We start from the raw sequence: 18,421 nt of genomic DNA, 5'->3' as shown, positions 1-18,421 counted from the left end.
ACCCTATAGACTTAAAAATAAATATGAAGACCTATATTCTTTAATTCTAAGTTTAGCTCTTGTAATAATAGTAATAATAATATAATTTCTCATGATTAACAAGTAATGTGTTTATTTCAGTAAATATTTGTCAAGTAAATAAAATAAATGTTAAAATATAAAAGTTAGTAACTATTATGGTTTACAATTTTATTTTATTTCTCTTTAACTTAAATTATTGGTCCTTTATCATTTCAATACAAATAATAATAAAATTATGATTAAAGATAGTTTTTTTAAATAATAATATCATTATTTTTGGATGATAATATTTAAATTAAATAAACTTTAATATTAAATAATAAATTTTACTTTGAAGACTAGAATAATTTCTATCTGTTTATTAATTAATAGTTCTTAGATTGAGTGAATTAATATTTATATAATAGATCAACAAACATTTATCCCATACAGCTACTACAGGTTGATGGAGGAGCTGGAGCAGATGTACTAGGTCCAAATCCACCAAAACGTCGTTGAGGTCTCACAGTTCTATAAAATAAATGGTGCATATATTTTAATATATTAACAAAAAAATTAATATATTGAGATAAATAGCAATTTATTTTGAAATCTTCTAATGAAAATCAAATTGAAATAAAGTATTCTTACCCGTTTGAAGAACCAGGGCGCCTGTAAGTAACTGTATATTGATTACCCCATCTAGTTGAGTTAGGCCTTACTAAACTTTGAACACTGAAAAAGTGATAATTATATTTGTTTTATATAAATACTAAAATTAGTAAGTTTTACTCGGTATATCTCTGTAGGTATAAAAAGAATAGCTGAATAAGAAAAATAATGCTTTTAAAATGTGCGGATTTTAAATGTTTATATTCTTAAGTTATTAAAAATGTATGTTTAATACATGTATGACAGGTACATAAGTTGTATGTTATCTAATAAAGTTATCTACACATTTTCATATTCTATTTTTAATATGTTAATAACTTGTTACAATTACATTTGTATATACTTTGTCAACTAGACGTATAGTATGTGTACAATGTTTGATAAACGTGTGGGTAATTCTAAGATATTGATGGTAATACTATCAATACTGTCGACTGCCAAGGATAATTCTGACAAAAAAAATCAAAACTACAATACTTATTGAAATTATGGCAGCAGAGTTCAAAGACTTTGGTATTTGCTATTAGTAAAAATAGAATTTTGGAATGTTATTTTTTTTATAGTCAATAAGAGGGATTGAGAATCATAATTACCAATAATAATTCAATAAAAACAACCAGGATCAATAGGTTCAAAAAAGAGACTATACAGCATTTTAAAAAATAACAAATTATTTCACCAAACTTTTAACCACATTAAGAACATCATAAATTCACACGCAGATGCTCAAACACAAAGAATTGAGTGGTTATGGAGATACTTAAATATAAAATGTAAAATCACGTGGAGCAACAAATCTACTAAAATTATGGGAAGATTAATGGTATTCAGTCCATCTGACCATTGCCTTTGAAAATTTTTTAAGAGACCTAAGACATTTGAATAAAATAATTATAATTTAAATGACAATTGTGAAACTATAAACTCCAAGAAAAATGTTTAGGTAAGTTATGAAAACATTTTTCGCATAGATAGCATACAACAAAAGTAGTAATTTTTTGTAGATAGCATACAAGTTACGACACATTTATCCATAAGGCAAAAGGAGTTTTATACCTATGATAAATAATTAAAATACTCACAAAAATGAAACAAAGTTAATAACACCCCAAAATGTATCCACTATTTTTTTTTTCATTGGAACAGTTTCATGTAAATTTCCACCTAAAATGTAAAAAATAAAAGAATATTATTAATATTGTGTTTAATAATAAATATTTCTGAATAAATTAAAAACGTTCATGAATTATGTGGAATAGATTTAAAAAAATATTAAACATAGTACTTATTCAACAATAATTGTAATACACAATTTAATAATAACTCTGTGGAGGTAGGCTATACTATAGGTGATTAATAATCACTTAATAAAACTATGAAACTTAACCCACGTTATCATTCAAGTTCCATAACTTTATCTAGTTATATATTGGATAAAATTTGATGAAAATGAATATTATTTAAAAAAATTAAAAATCCTTAATCTATTGTCTTTTTTTTTGCCATCCAATTTAAATATTATAACTTACATAATAAATGCACTTATTGTACATATTAGTATAAATCAGCAGTTTTCGAACTTTTTTTTTTTAGTACCACTTAGGTATATTATCAATCAGTCGCGTACTAGTAATAATTAAAAATAGAATGATATAAATTGCAAATTGTACAGTTAAATACATTTATTTTAAATAATAAGGCAATAAAATGCTACAACTACAGTATAATTATTTTTTATTTATGTATTAGTTTTTTACAATAGAATGAATTAAATAATTGAATGCGTTTAATATCCAAAAACGGCCCTCCGCATACTACCCATGTAGTCTTTTGCGTACCACTAGTGGTATGCATACCAGTTTGAGAACCGCTGGTATAGATTACAATTAATTTGAATAAAAACTAAGAATCATTTAAAAATGAAAAAAAATATTCCAAGATCTTAATCTGAAATATATAACACACAATGTCACACATAATCTAATAAAATGAATTATTATTTTACAAATATAACAAACATTTTACACATATTAAATTTAAGGTACAAAACTGTAAATTATATTGTTGTCTACACAATATTATAAACATAATTAGTAATAAACATAAAATACACAATAAAATTGTTGGGCTTGTTTTAATTTTAGAATGAATTCGTAAAAAAATTAGTGGGCATTATTCATTAAAACATAAATATTATTCATTAAATCAGTCTCAATAAACAAAATTATATAAGTGACAACAAGTTAATTATTAAAATTTGACTCACTTTGAGATATGTAAACCATTTTACTTTGATGTTAATTGTTTTCTTATACTATAAAAACGAAGTTATTCCTTGTCAAATTGTTTCAAATTTAAGACTCGTATAAAATCTAAATTTCCATAACAACTAATAATAATCAGGACGAATACGTATAATAACTAAATATTGTTTATGGTTAACTGTATTATGTATTAATAAAATTAATAAGACCACAACAATAAGATATTATAAATTATTATTATTATGATTTCCGATTTGATGAATGATAATCAATACTTATTGTTTTTATTATGGCCTTAAAAGTTTGATTTACTTCTTCTTTGTTATCAATGCCACGTAAATAATGTTTACTATCAGTCGGCGACAGCTGACCTTGAAAGAGCTAAACATCTGATCAACTTCGGTTGGATGCATTGTGTTTGTTATCACTGTTTAATATATTATTAATTATTAAATTTAACATATTATAGATATTATTTTTGTTATATATATATATATAGGTATATTTAATTTGTAGACTTGTAGTTTGCACGTATGTTCTGGTGTACTATATAGTTAATTGCACCGAGCTAGTAAAAAACGATGAACGACCGTCCAGAAGAAACTATGAAAGCTTATTTCATTGTTTTTCTGTCATTTTTTATCTTCAACGTTTTCAGTTTTACGAGTGCGATCTAAGCCCACGATACATTCGCAAATTTTAATTTACTCCAAGGTGCACAGGAAAACATCGTTGAACCGATCATATTATTCTGCCTGTTCTGCTAGTAGAATACATATTTATACATATTCATAACGTCTACTGCCAATTCGAATTAATAATGGTGAGTTGTGTATAGGCTTACGATATAGATCAAATACTTGTTTTTTGTCTTGTTCAATTGTTCAAATCGATTAGAAAATCACTAAACTATTCCCGTTTTATATGTTTTATTATCATTATTATTAGATAACCATTAAGTTGATTAATACAACTATGTATGGCTATTGTTTCGTATGGTGAACACATATTTTTATATAATTAAGAGACATGTTTTATAAGAGATATTTTTTAAGTCCATGCTACTTGTTGTGTATTGGTAGTATTACTATTAATAATAGGTACCTATTATCATAGTTGTTATTATTATTTATATATACGCCACATAAACCAGTTACATGTTATTCTGAATTTAAATGCGTAGCGAATTATCATTGATAAAATATGGTGATGGACTGATAAACTTGTTAAATTTAATGTATTGTTTTTCAGAACAAACAATTAATTGATGACAATGAGTTAATGTGATATGGCATTAGATGGTAGTAAGTAAAGTAGAATGGCAATATCATGTTTTTCTGAAATTTATGTATTTGTTATTACTTTTTTATAAATTTCAAGTCAAATAACAAGTTTAAATGTGACTTTAAATTGGAAATATTGTTCTGGAAGTTGGTTAACAGCTATTATGTATGTTTTTACATAATTATTTATAACTTATTGGTTGTACTTGAATAATAATTTTAGATTTTAATTGTATTTCAGTTAAATTATAATTAACATAGAATGTTCATTTGGAAAAATGATTGCTATGGAGGTAATGGAACTGTTCACATCATTGGAATCCAACATTCCACAAGAAGTAGAAGTTGTAAAACACAAATTTCATGATCAATTTAATATTGGTGAAAAATTTAAATTTATTTAAAACAATTAAAATACAAATTATAGATTATTAATCATTTTAATAAACAGTAAAAGAACCATGGCTGTTAAATGGAATGTACGATTATTTTATGTCAACGGGATCTCAAAGAGCTGTAGAAGTATTAGTGGCTGTTAGGGAACCACATGATAAGTATCTCTTTGATAGGTAAATATTTTCATTAATCATAAATTTAAAAAACAAATTGACTTAAAATGTATCTGGAATAATGTATTTAGGCTTGTTGATGGCTTACGAAGTGCAAATCGTCTCCAAGCACTTACATTACTTGGTCATGTAGTAAAAAGACAACCAACATGGTTGATTAAAATTACAAACCATCATTTACTCAAGGAATTAATAAAACTTTTAAAGGTATGAATTAATGTTTGAATTTAATATATTTTATTTGTTAACTACAATTTTTTTTCAGTCCGAAAATGAAATAATTACTATTACTAGTGCTTTACTTGCTCTTAATGTTCTTTTGACTGTTATTCCTGCACTAATTTCTTCATTTCTACCTGATATTTTTGAAGGATTTAGGTATGTATCATTATTTTATTTACTTACTTTTATAAATAATAAAATATATATTTTTTAAACTTTAGTCGTTTGGCGGCTTGGAATACTTCACAAAAAAACAAAGTTTCAGAAATACATTTATTCCATCTTCAGATATCATTATATGTATTATTTGTTCAGCTATATAGTATGTATCCATGTTCATTTGTGTTATATTTAAAACAACAATATAGCACATCCGATAACCATTTAGTTTTCACTCATACAATTAAAGTAAGATTTATTTATGAATTAAGTTAATTATTAAATTATATATAATACTATTATTTTTTTTTTAATTTAGCCCATGGTAGAAACAATGCGCATGCATCCAAGTTTAATAGTAAGCAGCAAAGATGTGGAAACATCAGTTCATAGGTATAAAACATATTTTATATTACAATGTTATTAATAATGTAAATATGTTTATTACTTTACATTATGAAATTCTTCAGTCTAATAAACACATGTTAATTATTACTTGCAACTAATAATATAAAAATTAGTTAAATTTTGATTTCTTATTTTAGTTTTTTTTTATATAATTATTTTACAGGTGGAAAAAAATGGAGCAACATGATGTTGTTATGGAATGTACAAGATATACTCTATTAGAAAATGGTGATAGAAATTATCAAAATCCTTCAACTTGGACAAATGCGGGGTCAAATTTTTCATCAGCTCTTGGTAATATATAAATTAAATTATGATGTTTAATATATTTTTTAATTGTTTAATTTATTAATTTATTATTATTTTACACTGTAAAAATTTAGTTGGTTGAATTATAAACCATAGTAAAATTATTTAAGAAATAATAATAATTAAATAATTTGCTAATCTAGTAATTTTAGTATATTTTTTATAAAATTAAAATCCGTGTTTTATTATAATTTCTATTTGCAATAATAAATATGTTGGTCAAATTAAAATTATTAAACTTATTTTTAAATGAAATCAATCAATTTTTAATTTATGTGAAATCTATTTAGAAGTTTTAAAGTCAAGTATTGGAGCAACGGGAGATATTGTTAGTGTTAATAGTATCAGAGATAAAGAACTATGGAGTCCAATGTTGTATTGTGGAGAATTTCATAAAGATACTGTTAAATCTATGCCCACTACTCCAAATATACAGGTAAAATTGATAATAATTGATATATTTTTAATAACCAACGAATATTATTAAATATTGAAAAAAAATGTACAACTGTTGTTTTTATAATTTAGAATTACTATAAACCATTGGTTTTCAACCATAATGAACATTCACCTCCAGAAGCAGCTGTAGAAGCCACACCAGAAACAACTCCAATCAGGGTAAATATTTAAAATTATTTGTTTTTCTTCTTAGCTAGAATTTTTGTATTTGTATACCATTGCATAAAAATTGTATTCTCATCACTGTTATATTAACTGTAAAAAAAATTTATGACATATTACAATGTACATCGTTTTTGTGAAATCACAAAATGAATTAATTTTTCTACAAATTAATATTAATATTTATACTTATAATCTAACCATTAACATTAGCTATACAATTACATGTTTCTTGTAATTATTTTTAAACTGATTTTTAGGTTTTATAAATTTTTCCTAATATTATCATCAAAACATATTTAAAATTTAATTAAATTAAATTTATTCTTTAAGTAATGTAGTCTGCTTAGAACTAAAATACTTATTATTTTTTTATAAAATTTGTTATTTTCTTTAATTTTTACCTCCTTAAAGCCCTAAGAAACTATTAAATTTAAAGTTTAAATATCTTTGATTTCAAAACTATAAACTAAATTTTAAAAGATTAAAATTGAATGAAATATTACATATTTAATTCATTATTTTTTTTATACCCCACCTTACAATATGAATCACAACAAATTAAATCTCTAAAAAAAAACTTAATATTATATTCATGTTAATTCCTGTACATAAAATGTTTTCAATTAAACTATAAACCATTAATATAAAATTAATTCTGCTATTGATCCTGGCTTTTACAACCTATATTTAATTATTAATTTGATAAAAGTTGAGAATTATCATTGTTAAAAAAGAGAGAAAGTAGTTACTTGTTCTACTGTATAATAGGTGTCAAGTGTAGGTACCTTATCATTGAGAAGTCACTATAATTTACTTGTTAATTTTGAATAAAATTATAACTAAGATTAGGAAGTAGTAGAGTCGTATGTATTTTTCTATATATCCTTAATTGATAGCAAACCTAGCTAAACATTTTTATTCAATGACAGATTTAAAAACAAAAATAAAAAATTCATATTTTATCTATTTTATAAAGAATGCATTTTTCTCTATTTTGATATAATTTATGTGCATATTTTAATAATTTATCTAAAAGTTGATTTTATTAATTTATTTTCAAATTTTTAATTTTAATTGTTGTTATTACTATAAACTAGTAATTAACAATGATGTGGAGTAATCTTTACACACTAAGGATATAGTAATATTATCTTTTGTTTAAAATGTGTATGTGACATAAATCTTAAATTATTAATAGTAATTAATAGTAATTGTAAACTATTATTGTTTGTTTTTTTTTTATATAGTAGAGTATTTTTCTTAATCGGTTGACAGTCTTGTGTAAAACTTTATATCTGTTGAGAATTTGTTTGTTGTCTATTTAATCTTAGTGTTAAAAAATTTTAATATGCCAAAAATTTCACAATTTAAATGACAAACAATTTTATATTATTACAATGTTTGAATTCCTAATTTTTTTTTACTAAATTGGTTATTTAATTAAATTATTATTATTAAAAAAATTGTTTTGAACACAATATATTCGTTTTATCTTAGTATCCCTTATCTAACCTTGAATTATTCTAAAAAAAATATTTTACTCACCCCTATTAATTTACATAGTGCATTCACTTCTCAGAACTTCAGAGACCTTTTTATAAAGTATAATAATTGAGAATGTCAATTAATATTATTTTAATTTATGTGAAATAACTAATAAAATAATGTTTAATCACACACATAGGCGTGCGCAGACTTTTTTCGCAAGGGATGTCAATCTATTTAAAAATAACTCGATTTTTATCTCTCTTCAAAAAAAACATTAATTAGAATTTTTTTTTTTAATGTATTACATAATTACAAAGTTCTTAAAATAATAGTCAATATAATTTTAACTTTGCATTTTATTACTAATATTAATATGAATTTAATTTATGTAATACTTTATTATAGTTCTAATCTTCTGTAAAAAGTTTTTTGTAAATAAAAACTTTTATAAATTCTTAACTAAAAAGTAAAATCCAAAAAACAAGGTGACTCCATAGACCCGCAGGTGATACCATGGCATACCTGGCATCCCCCCTGCGCACGCCTATGATCACACATGCAGACAAATTATAGAGTATAATTACTGGATACTAATGTTGTTTAATTTTGGTTTTTGCTATAATAAATGTTATAAATTGTAGTATATATAAAAATACATTACAGTATTCTATGTGGTGATAAAATATCTTCAAACAAATTTTCTCTTCTATCGCTTCATTTATGTTAAAAAGTATATGTATTATGACTTATTTCAATCAATTTTGAAAGGATGATATATATCAACAATCAAGGTTGCCATCTATAAACTCTACTGTAGTCAGAGCATTGAATTCATTTGGCATAGACAATTTATCTAGACGTAATTCATCAACACCAAATTCTCAGCCTAGTTCACCATTGAAAAAAGAAGGTTTTATTTTTCCTTCAGAAGATATTCAATCACAGTCACTTGTTCGTAGAGTGGACAGAATGATAATGGAACGTAATCAGGTAGAATTAGGTCAAACTATCAAGAAATGTGTTATAAATATATTATATATTTGTTCTATAGTTTTTTCATATCTTTTTTGAACATTTTGGAACATTTTTTTTTTAAATTTCAGATAACAGAATCAATTAAAGATGAACATAATATACGTTCTGAATCAAAACCTATTGCAGCTCAAACTCAACCACCAAATAATCCTGAAATAATACAAGTACTATACTCAATACTACAATAATATTATTAAATATTTGTTTATAATAACAAGCAATTAATATTTATAAGACTGGAGACGAAGATATCATTGAATGTGATCAACAGAGCAATGGATCACCGTGTCAAACTTATGAGGGAGGATTACATATGCCTGATTCTGCTTCAATAAAAGAATTTGTAATGAGTGTTCGGACACGAAGACGTTATTATAGTCAATGTACTCCAGAGAAAACTATAAATGTTTCTGGTATTTAAAATATTAATATTTTCCTCATTTATTTTAATAGATTTATTTAACTTGTTTTTAAATATTTAATATAAAATAAAATTTTATTTTAGGACAAAGTACTGATAGCAGCCCTAAAAAAGGACCTGAATTTTCATTAAATAGTGTTCGAAGAGCATATTCATGTCCTGAGATTAAAAAAACCAATGGGAGTAGTATTTCTTCTGGCACTTCTCCATTACAAGAAGAAACGGAAGAGGATCATCACGGAGGTGGTATAAATATTAGCAATGGCCATGTTACATCATTACCAGTAAGTTTATTAAATCTGATATCAATCATTTAAATTATTCATTATAATCAATACATTTTTATAGAAAAAGAAATCAAAAAATGATATTAATAAAACTAAAGTTCAGACTGTTTCTACTCAAACAGAACATATTTTACCTTATGAACATTTATTTTATAGCATATTTCCTGCATATAATAATGATCAACACAATAGTAAGTTTTAAAATTACTTTAATACATTTTTATATTATATTATTAACTATTTTATTAATTTGTTGAAGGTGCTAAAAGTCAACAAAATATTTTTAATAATCAAGAAGATGAGTCATTAAGTTTAATCGAAAAATATGTGCGCACATCGGCAATAGTTCTTAATCATCGCCATACAGCACAATCTAGTGATGATGTCAAATTATTGCAAGACCAAATTGCTTTATTAACATTACAATTACAATTTGAACGCAACCGTAGGGAAGTTCATGCTGAACGAAATCGTAGACTTTTAGGTAAATCAAGAAGTAGTCGAGCCATTGATGAACACAATTCTGCTCTGGTAAGTCAAATACTAAATAATATTAGCATAAAATAATAAAATAAATTAAAATGAAAATACGCCATTATTTCTTTTTATTTTTTTTACAGAAAGATCAAGTTTTAACATTACAAGTTGAAATTGAAGATGCAACTTCAGGGTTTGAAAAATTAAGGCAAGATTCATTAAAACAAGTTAAAGACCTTAAAGAGAGAGTATCACATTGGCAAACTGAAGTTGGAACATTTTTATTATATTATTTATTATAACACTTGAATAATTAATCACTTGTTATGATTTAGTGTTTAAAATATCAAGAGGAAACTAAAGAAGCCAAAAATAAATGTCTATCATTAGAACAGCTTTATAATGGGGAGAGAGAAAAGACTGCCGAGGTTACCAAAGTAAGAGTATTAAAAAACAGTGATTTTTTTTATATAAAATTGACTTCATTATTTTCTACTTAGCAATTATCCGAGACTAAAGCAGAGTTGTTCAATACTTTAAGTGAACTAACTATTGTGCAAGCAACAGCTAATATTAGTAAAGAACTAAAAAGTACAGTGATAAATTTGCAACGCGAACTAGTTATGAGTGGTGAGATGCAATCCCAACAGCGTGATGTTGTTTCTCATGTAAATGCTCTTAGATATGATGCCAGCAATGCTATGTTAAGTCAAGAATCATACAAACATAATATAAACAGTATGTGTTATGAAATATTTATTACTTATTTACGTAACGAGGGTAGGCTACAATTTGATAGCACCAAGACATATTTAAATAAAATCTTAGTATGACTAAAAACATATTAAATATGTACAATAATATGCTTTAGTCATTATAATTTTTATGTTTTAATAATATAACTGTCATTGACATAACAAAAGACTACAGACTATAATATATTATTATATATACTATTTATTATTTATGTCTTAAAAGACCACTCATATTATCATCACTAAGTGATTTTAGTAAGTTTAATATGTTTATTCTTATGTCACAGTAATGTAATTTTTTTGATAAGTATATCATAAAATGAGTATATTCTATTTCATGTTCCTACTCAAAATCTTTTTTGGAATCAAAAAAATATATGTTAAGAACTTTATACTTATTAATTATTATTGATAACATTATTTATAGAGTATTATAATGAGATAATTTAATTAGATGATTTATAGTTGACAATATTGACATACTAGAACAAAATGCACGATAAATATATTATTGAAAAATGCAATAATATTTTTTTTATAGTTAATTTATTAACAATTGTTGCTAATGTTCAAGTTATTATCAAGATATTAATCATTCATTATTTTTTACACAAATATAAATTAATATTACTTTTTTTTCAATTTTTTCATACCTCTAGGTATAAACTTTTATTTTAAGTAACCATTATCATTTATTTTATGTTTTTGACAATACAATTACATTGAGTAACATTTTTATAAATGCACTTGAATTATATTTAAAATTTTTATTTGTAATAAATGCATACACCCACATGTTATTTAAGCTTTAATTAATAACATTATTGAATTAAAATAAAATGTATTCAAAATTTTAAACCATATTTGGATTGCTCATATGTTTGAAATTGTAAACTAGACTACTATCAGTCCAATTTTGAATTAAGCTCTTTTCAGGTATTATAGATTCCTCTTTTCTTTTATCATTAATATACATCTTAAAAGTTCCTGCTTGATTAATTTGAAATTTATACTACTTTTCCATTTTTCAATTATTTAAAAAAAAACAATCCTATCACCTGTAAGATAAAGCTTGCCAATGATCCCATGTTTAATTTAGATATTAATTTGTTTATATTTATATTGTTATTATTTTTGCTGCTATTTACTATAAATGTATGCTGGGTCCAAGCCCATTTCTCTTTAATAAATTAATATTAATAAATATTTTTGTTATTACTTTATTAGAGCTTCAAAATATGTTATACCATAAATCTGCACTGTTAGAAGCATCGAACGCTCGTATAGCTGATTTAGAGTTGAAATTAAATAATAAGAATGCATGTATTCAAAATGATAAGTATAAAATAGAATTGGTTAAAAAACAATTTAACAAACAATTATCTGAAGTAAAAGAAGAATGTAGAATTTTGAAAGAAATACAATGTCAATATAAAGAAAATAAAGAAGAAGAAGAATCTAAGAAAAAATTTATTGAAGAGCTTCCTAAATTCAGTTCTGACTTGGTTATGGTGGACTCAAACACTTCAGTAAGTGATCAAGATGCGAACTTTAGGCTTAGTATGATGTTGGCAAATATTGATGACAGCCGTGACGATATCTCCGTTATACCTACAACTCCAAAGTAAATACAAAATATTATTAGTGTTAATAGTTAATATATGTATAGTATTTAACATTACAATATGACCATTATAATTTATAATTAAATAATAAAAATGTATTGTCTTAATATAAATCGGTTGTATAATATCATTAGCAGTTCCTGACATTTTTCATCTTAAATAAAGTTTTGTAAATTAATTGATACATTGTTGTATTTTCTTTTTTTATTCTTTCGATATTTGGTATATGATAATAATTTGTATTTTTTCAATATGATAAAATATTGGACATATTATTAAACACATATTAATTGTGAATCAAATTATTTAAAATATCAATAATTGTGATTTCTGAATGTTGTATCAATTATTTCAAATATTGATAATTGTTAGATATTCATTACTTCATTAGCAATGAATCATTAAAAACTTTTATTTATACATGTTTATAATAAAAGGTGTCTTATTAATAGTCAGATAAAGTATTATAGTTTATTTGAAATATGCACAAAAACAAATTAAATTAAATTTATATATTCCATCATTATAATACTGAAAATTGGAATAATTAATCTTAATACAATTTTTAATATTATTTTGAAATAATTTTACTGTACCTATTAAAATTATTAATCAGATAATTTGATGTAGACCGAAGGGTATAGCTATATTGCTCTAATGCATTTTAATATTTTCAGGTAAACATTATGATCTCAATGGTACTGGATACTTAACATCATTTATATAAAGGATTTAAGCGTACTGTGTACAAGGATATTAAATAAAATAAAGCTAACATTCTTGTTGAATAATTATTTATATAAATTATACATTTATTTTTCAACATTAATTGTTTATAATGTTATATTTTATGTTTATGGTAGTAGTAAAGTTATTTCATACATCATTTTTACTATACATACACTCATAAGTGCATGGTATTCAATCTGTGAATTTGTATTATATAACTATTATATATTATATGTGTCTGATTGATTATTGAATTGTTGTGTCTAACTAATGAATTTGAAATTATTGTCTGTAGGATTTTTTTTTACATAAATTGTTCATTTTTATATTAATTTTTATTTCTATTATTTTGAAAAACTTTTATTTCTAATGAGTAATCAATAATCAATATGCACTTATTGAAAATGTAATATTGTAAATATCTTTTGATAAGTTTGAATTTAAATGTAAATGAAGAGTTTATATTTTTTGGCCTATGTATAATATGTATATATATTAAAGGACTCTAATAATTTCAATGAATTTAGATAAAAAAAATAACTGTGTTCAAATGTAGCACTGTTAATCAAAATATTACGTCTTGTGACCATTTTAAACATATATTTTAACAAGATAAATTTTATTATCCCTTATTAATATATAGAATGATTTCAATTACACATTTTATTCCATAAACATTTCTTACAGTTCATAAATATATTATTATTAATGTTTTTAATAAATGCTATTTTTTTATGTAAGATACTTCACAAGCTGTCTTTCAGTGTTTATTGAATCTTTTTCCTTTGTTTAATCTATAAGCGTTTCTATAATATATAATATTTTTATATTATTTGGAAAAAATTATTCTTTGATGTTCTGTTAAATTTGAATTAATTAGTTCAATGATAAATCATTACTTAAAAAAACTAATTCGGTGTGTAAGTCTCTTTTCTAAGGATATTTATAATTTTTTTATTTGGCAATGAGTAGAATATTAATCAATTAATAGTGTGATATATTGAAAAAATTTTTACAAAAAACAATGCATACACATATACAAATATTATGTGGGTATTTTATATTATGCAGTGCCACTCTGACTTACCCAGCTACCCAATTGCCAAAGGCTCTAGAATTATTTTTTAACCTACCTATATTTTTGAACAGTAAACCATTTGTCGGCGTGAAAAATTCCTTTCTGGCTTCTTAATATTTTTAAAAATGTCACCTTTATCTGGGGCTATGTCATTAGCGCAATTAGTGGGCTTATCCCCCTCAAAATATATTTTAGCTCACCCCCATTTTTTTTTTATTGAAGATTAAATAATAATTTAAACAAAACAGTGAGAATGTGAGATACATCCTATATGCAATATGACATAGAGAATTATTCAAAAATAAATTGTATAAATATAAAATAATATTATAATTTAATAAAAATATTTTTATCTAATAAATATTATGCGGGCATATCGACCAACAGCATTGTGGAGGTCACTGTACAATATTTTAATTTTTGGTGATTAAAAATGAACAAAAATACTTATTTAGTATTTTTAATATACCAATAAAATTATCCATATTTATATAGTTGTTACTATTGATATGAAAATAATCCAGACGATCCTCCTAGTTTTTTGAAAAGCATGAAAATAAGTAAATTAAATTAAGTATTTATTTGTGGGCCGCAACCGCCTAATATTTTAGACTTAGTTGCGTCAATGGACTATGTAAAATAATGAAAAAAGATTTTCCTTTACCAATCATCACTATTTTATCGATTACCTACCTATATAATTAAAACAGTCATCAGTTCATCACATAGTTTTTAAGTAGAGTTTTGTGACCAATCGTTCGATAATCTATCGTTACTTACTACTATTCAGAATTCATCTAACTTCAAAGTTTTGATGCAAATGGGATTTAATAAAGTATTTTTATTAATATTTTAAGTCTTTACTTTTTAGCATGGGTTTAAATCGTATTATTTTTTAATACTACTTATATGGTTAGTAACTTATGTTTTATGGGGATTAGATGTATTGTTGGTTGGACCGTTGAACGGGTCGTATGACGTACCTACCTATATGCTACAGACAGTTGATGTTTTCTACATTCTACACATTACACAGTGTGTTAGTGTGTTAGGGTGACAAATGGTCACTGCCATTTTCAACCAAATGTTCGCCTATGATTCTATGTTAAAAATTAAATTAAATTCGTACGATTTTACACTCTTAATAATAACTTGGAACAATCATAATATTAATGTAATATTTTTGTTTGTATATTAAATTGGACAAACTGGTTATAATTTAATTAATTTAGTAACTTAATAATTTATGTTTAAAATGTTTAGGATAATGCACCTAATTGTTATTCTACTTTATTATGGTAAAATTGTATTGTTGAAATAAATAATTGTGAGTGGCTCTAGTATAGTAGTACTTAGAGATATAATGCTTAGCCTCCCAATAATTTCTCTGGGCGCATGGTTTAAAGAGGCGCCAAAAAAATTGAAATGCACAATAATAAATAAAATAGGGGGCGAATATTTTTAATTTTGCCCTGTGCGCCAAATCTTAACGGTACGGCTCTGTGTATAAGTATATTCATAGTCATATATTTTTTGTTACAGTTATTACACAATTACGTTTATTCAATTTTAGATTAGTCGATTATTAATTAGTCAAAATTACGTTGATGAATAGATTAAATGGGTAAGAATATAAATATATTTTACGTTTACGGTAAGTATTTTTATTATTTAATACTTGTATTCGTTTGTTTTTCTCAACAGTGAGTACTATGCGAGATTTTGCCTCTAGCCTGTACATATATATGCAAAATATGGGGGAACTAGTATATTTTACTTTAAATTTCAGAAAGTTTCAAATTACTAAAGGTTTAAATTATCAAGAGACGAGTTGGCAATAGTCTATAAAAATTGGACCATATTGCGCCATTGCGGTACCTATACGGGCTATACTACATATTAGGACTGTTGTAAAGTGTACAACGCGTGACTACGAACTTTCATCACCAACCTCCTTGAAGCTTTTTCGCCAAAAGATTGCCTATGTTCTTCTCCGAGGTCTAAACTATCTCTGTAGGAAATTACATCAAAATCGGTCCAGTGGTTTTGGCGTGAAAGCGTAACAGACAGATAAGAGTTACTTTCCCATTTGTAATAATATGGATAGGGATTAGGGACAATAAGGAAGGGATAGTAGAGATTAAATGATGATTGTATATATTGTAATACAATATATTTTTCATTATTTTATTCTATATCTACTTGTAATAAATCAATACGATCGTGGAGGGAGAATTATATTACTACTTACTACACTTCTTATCTACATCGCACTTCGCTACGTTAATGATACAATCATAAATGCGTGTATACTATACTATGATGCATTCGGAATCCGTCAGACAGTCAGACGTCACCAATCGGCAATCGTCATAATATATAATTGACTCGTTTGCACTTTTCAGACATCATATGAAAACTCATTTCCAATAATGCATCGATTATTAAATTAATAATCATATAATCTAGATCTAGGGATATAACTAAAACTGGATTATTCAATAAAATAGACGATTATTTGATTAAATTAAAATAACACAACATTAGTTATTAATATATTATCATCGCTATTATTCTCAAAATAAATCACAATCATTCATGTTGTTTTAAAATAAAGAAAAAATGAACTTATATTACGCAGGTCGTTCCTTAAGTATTTAGTTCCTAAATAAAATATTAATATATATAACATATAACTTTTATGATGTTATAATAATTTAGTTATTTTTTTTTTTTTAACTTATAAATGTACTTAGCTTTCCATTTTCGTGTTCATATATAACTATTTAAGTACCCATCTATTTTACTATATTAGGTATTATATTGTGCACACCACACGTTCCCGCACTTGCGCGCGCCCGCGCGCACACACACATTCAATATATATATATTTTTATCGCACATGGAAGTATTAGAAATTAAATGTTAGGTAATTGTAATTGATGCAGTGAACCTGCGCTATCGCAAGCTTTTAGGCTGAAATAAGCGAAAACTTCACTTTTGAAAAAAAATTGTATTTGAAATAAACGTATTTTAAATGAAAATAAAATATTTTATGGTCACAGATTCTTAAAAAAATATTGTAGATATTTATAAATTATAGTATAGGTACGAAGGTAGGTAATGGCACCTATAGCCCGTATAGTACCAAAACAAAGACATAATTTTGAATTCCTCATATTATATAATATGTCGGTTTTAACATTATTTCTCGTTTTTGACATATATTTATATTGTACACATTTTTAATTGATTTAAACTGATTATTTTGACCAATAGTAATATACTATATTTTATAACATTTTTAATAAATTTACTTTTTTTATATTTAATTTTTACATTTTAATAATTTAAATTATATACCTACACATTACACTTGGGTATATTACTATATACATTAATATATACTTTATGCATATAATAGTACAAAGTGACTGCTTACCGTATAGGTATATATAACTGTATTATGTTTATGTATAATTGTTTATTACAGAGTTGATAAAAACATGTTTTTTATGTAAGACTAAAAATAAAAAATCATGTATTTTTCAATTGGTTTTTTAAAATGGTTTTAAATAACATGTTTAAAACATGATTTAATTGAATTTAAAATATTGGTATAGTTGTTGGTACCAAAAAAAAAAATAATGTAAACTTATTATATGAGCTTAAAGAAGTATAATTAATTAGATTATTTATACTTTTAAGATGTATTGAAATTTAATTTGTAAACTTGTTCTGAATTTAAGTTTTGTATTATTTTTTCTTTATTCATATGATTAAACTGTATACACTAATCGATTGTAATTTTTTAATTGTATATAAAACATTATATATAATAACTTCACCAGAAGAGATGGAACTTATTAGTAAATATTATTTATTTAATAGTATCAATAAATTGGATTATTAAAATTATTATCTAATTTAATTATAGGAATATAAAAATTTTAGACTGAATTTCAAATGAATAATTATATAATAAAAAATATGTAAGCTTTAACTTGAAATAGCTA

The 18,421-nt window shown here is 24.2% G+C and overlaps 2 protein-coding genes across 6 annotated transcripts; one reads left to right on the top strand and one right to left on the bottom strand.

Moving 5' to 3' along the window:
* Positions 1-95: 95 nt before the first annotated feature.
* LOC113551507 (selenoprotein K-like) lies at positions 96-3,149 on the bottom strand. Its single transcript, XM_026953775.1, has 4 exons — positions 2,939-3,149; positions 1,755-1,836; positions 652-735; positions 96-531 (listed from the first exon to the last, which is right to left on the bottom strand). Exons 1-4 carry the CDS (start codon positions 2,955-2,957, stop codon positions 441-443), a joined length of 276 nt encoding a protein of 91 aa, XP_026809576.1. The 5' UTR covers positions 2,958-3,149; the 3' UTR covers positions 96-440.
* A 300-nt stretch (positions 3,150-3,449) lies between these two features.
* Positions 3,450-13,606, top strand: LOC113551645 (hamartin). Of its 5 annotated transcripts, XM_026954006.1 has the most exons (23): positions 3,450-3,759; positions 4,188-4,240; positions 4,317-4,385; positions 4,461-4,600; positions 4,671-4,788; positions 4,860-4,995; positions 5,054-5,166; positions 5,232-5,418; positions 5,489-5,562; positions 5,741-5,871; positions 6,177-6,322; positions 6,415-6,504; positions 8,767-8,988; positions 9,102-9,197; positions 9,269-9,446; positions 9,539-9,738; positions 9,803-9,932; positions 10,001-10,272; positions 10,362-10,487; positions 10,554-10,655; positions 10,719-10,956; positions 12,201-12,597; positions 13,276-13,606. In XM_026954006.1, exons 4-23 carry the CDS (start codon positions 4,498-4,500, stop codon positions 13,277-13,279), a joined length of 3,063 nt encoding a protein of 1,020 aa, XP_026809807.1. In that variant the 5' UTR covers positions 3,450-3,759; positions 4,188-4,240; positions 4,317-4,385; positions 4,461-4,497; the 3' UTR covers positions 13,280-13,606. The 5 variants fall into 5 exon arrangements, with proteins under 5 accessions (XP_026809807.1, XP_026809812.1, XP_026809808.1 ...); XM_026954011.1 differs by lacking the exon at positions 8,767-8,988; XM_026954007.1 differs by having other exon boundaries at positions 4,188-4,385.
* Positions 13,607-18,421: the final 4,815 nt, after the last annotated feature.

Source organism: Rhopalosiphum maidis, chromosome 2 (assembly GCF_003676215.2).
Source record: "Rhopalosiphum maidis isolate BTI-1 chromosome 2, ASM367621v3, whole genome shotgun sequence".
NCBI classification, from domain to species: Eukaryota; Metazoa; Arthropoda; class Insecta; order Hemiptera; family Aphididae; genus Rhopalosiphum; species Rhopalosiphum maidis.
The sequence above is the reverse complement of the archived record's forward strand: the minus strand, read 5'-3'. Positions and strand labels throughout refer to the sequence as shown.

Excerpts from the sequence above, each read along its gene's own strand:
- LOC113551507 (XM_026953775.1), bottom strand. Across the intron at positions 736-1,754 it reads ATTAACTTTGTTTCATTTTT|TGTTCAAAGTTTAGTAAGGC; the intron begins GTGAGTATTTTA and ends TCACTTTTTCAG. Across the intron at positions 532-651 it reads CGCCCTGGTTCTTCAAACGG|AACTGTGAGACCTCAACGAC; the intron begins GTAAGAATACTT and ends TTTATTTTATAG.
- LOC113551645 (XM_026954009.1), top strand. The coding sequence starts at position 4,498 with ATGATTGCTATGGAGGTAATGGAACTGTTCACATCATTGGAATCCAAC. Across the intron at positions 4,789-4,859 it reads GATAAGTATCTCTTTGATAG|GCTTGTTGATGGCTTACGAA; the intron begins GTAAATATTTTC and ends TAATGTATTTAG. Across the intron at positions 9,447-9,538 it reads GAAAACTATAAATGTTTCTG|GACAAAGTACTGATAGCAGC; the intron begins GTATTTAAAATA and ends ATTTTATTTTAG.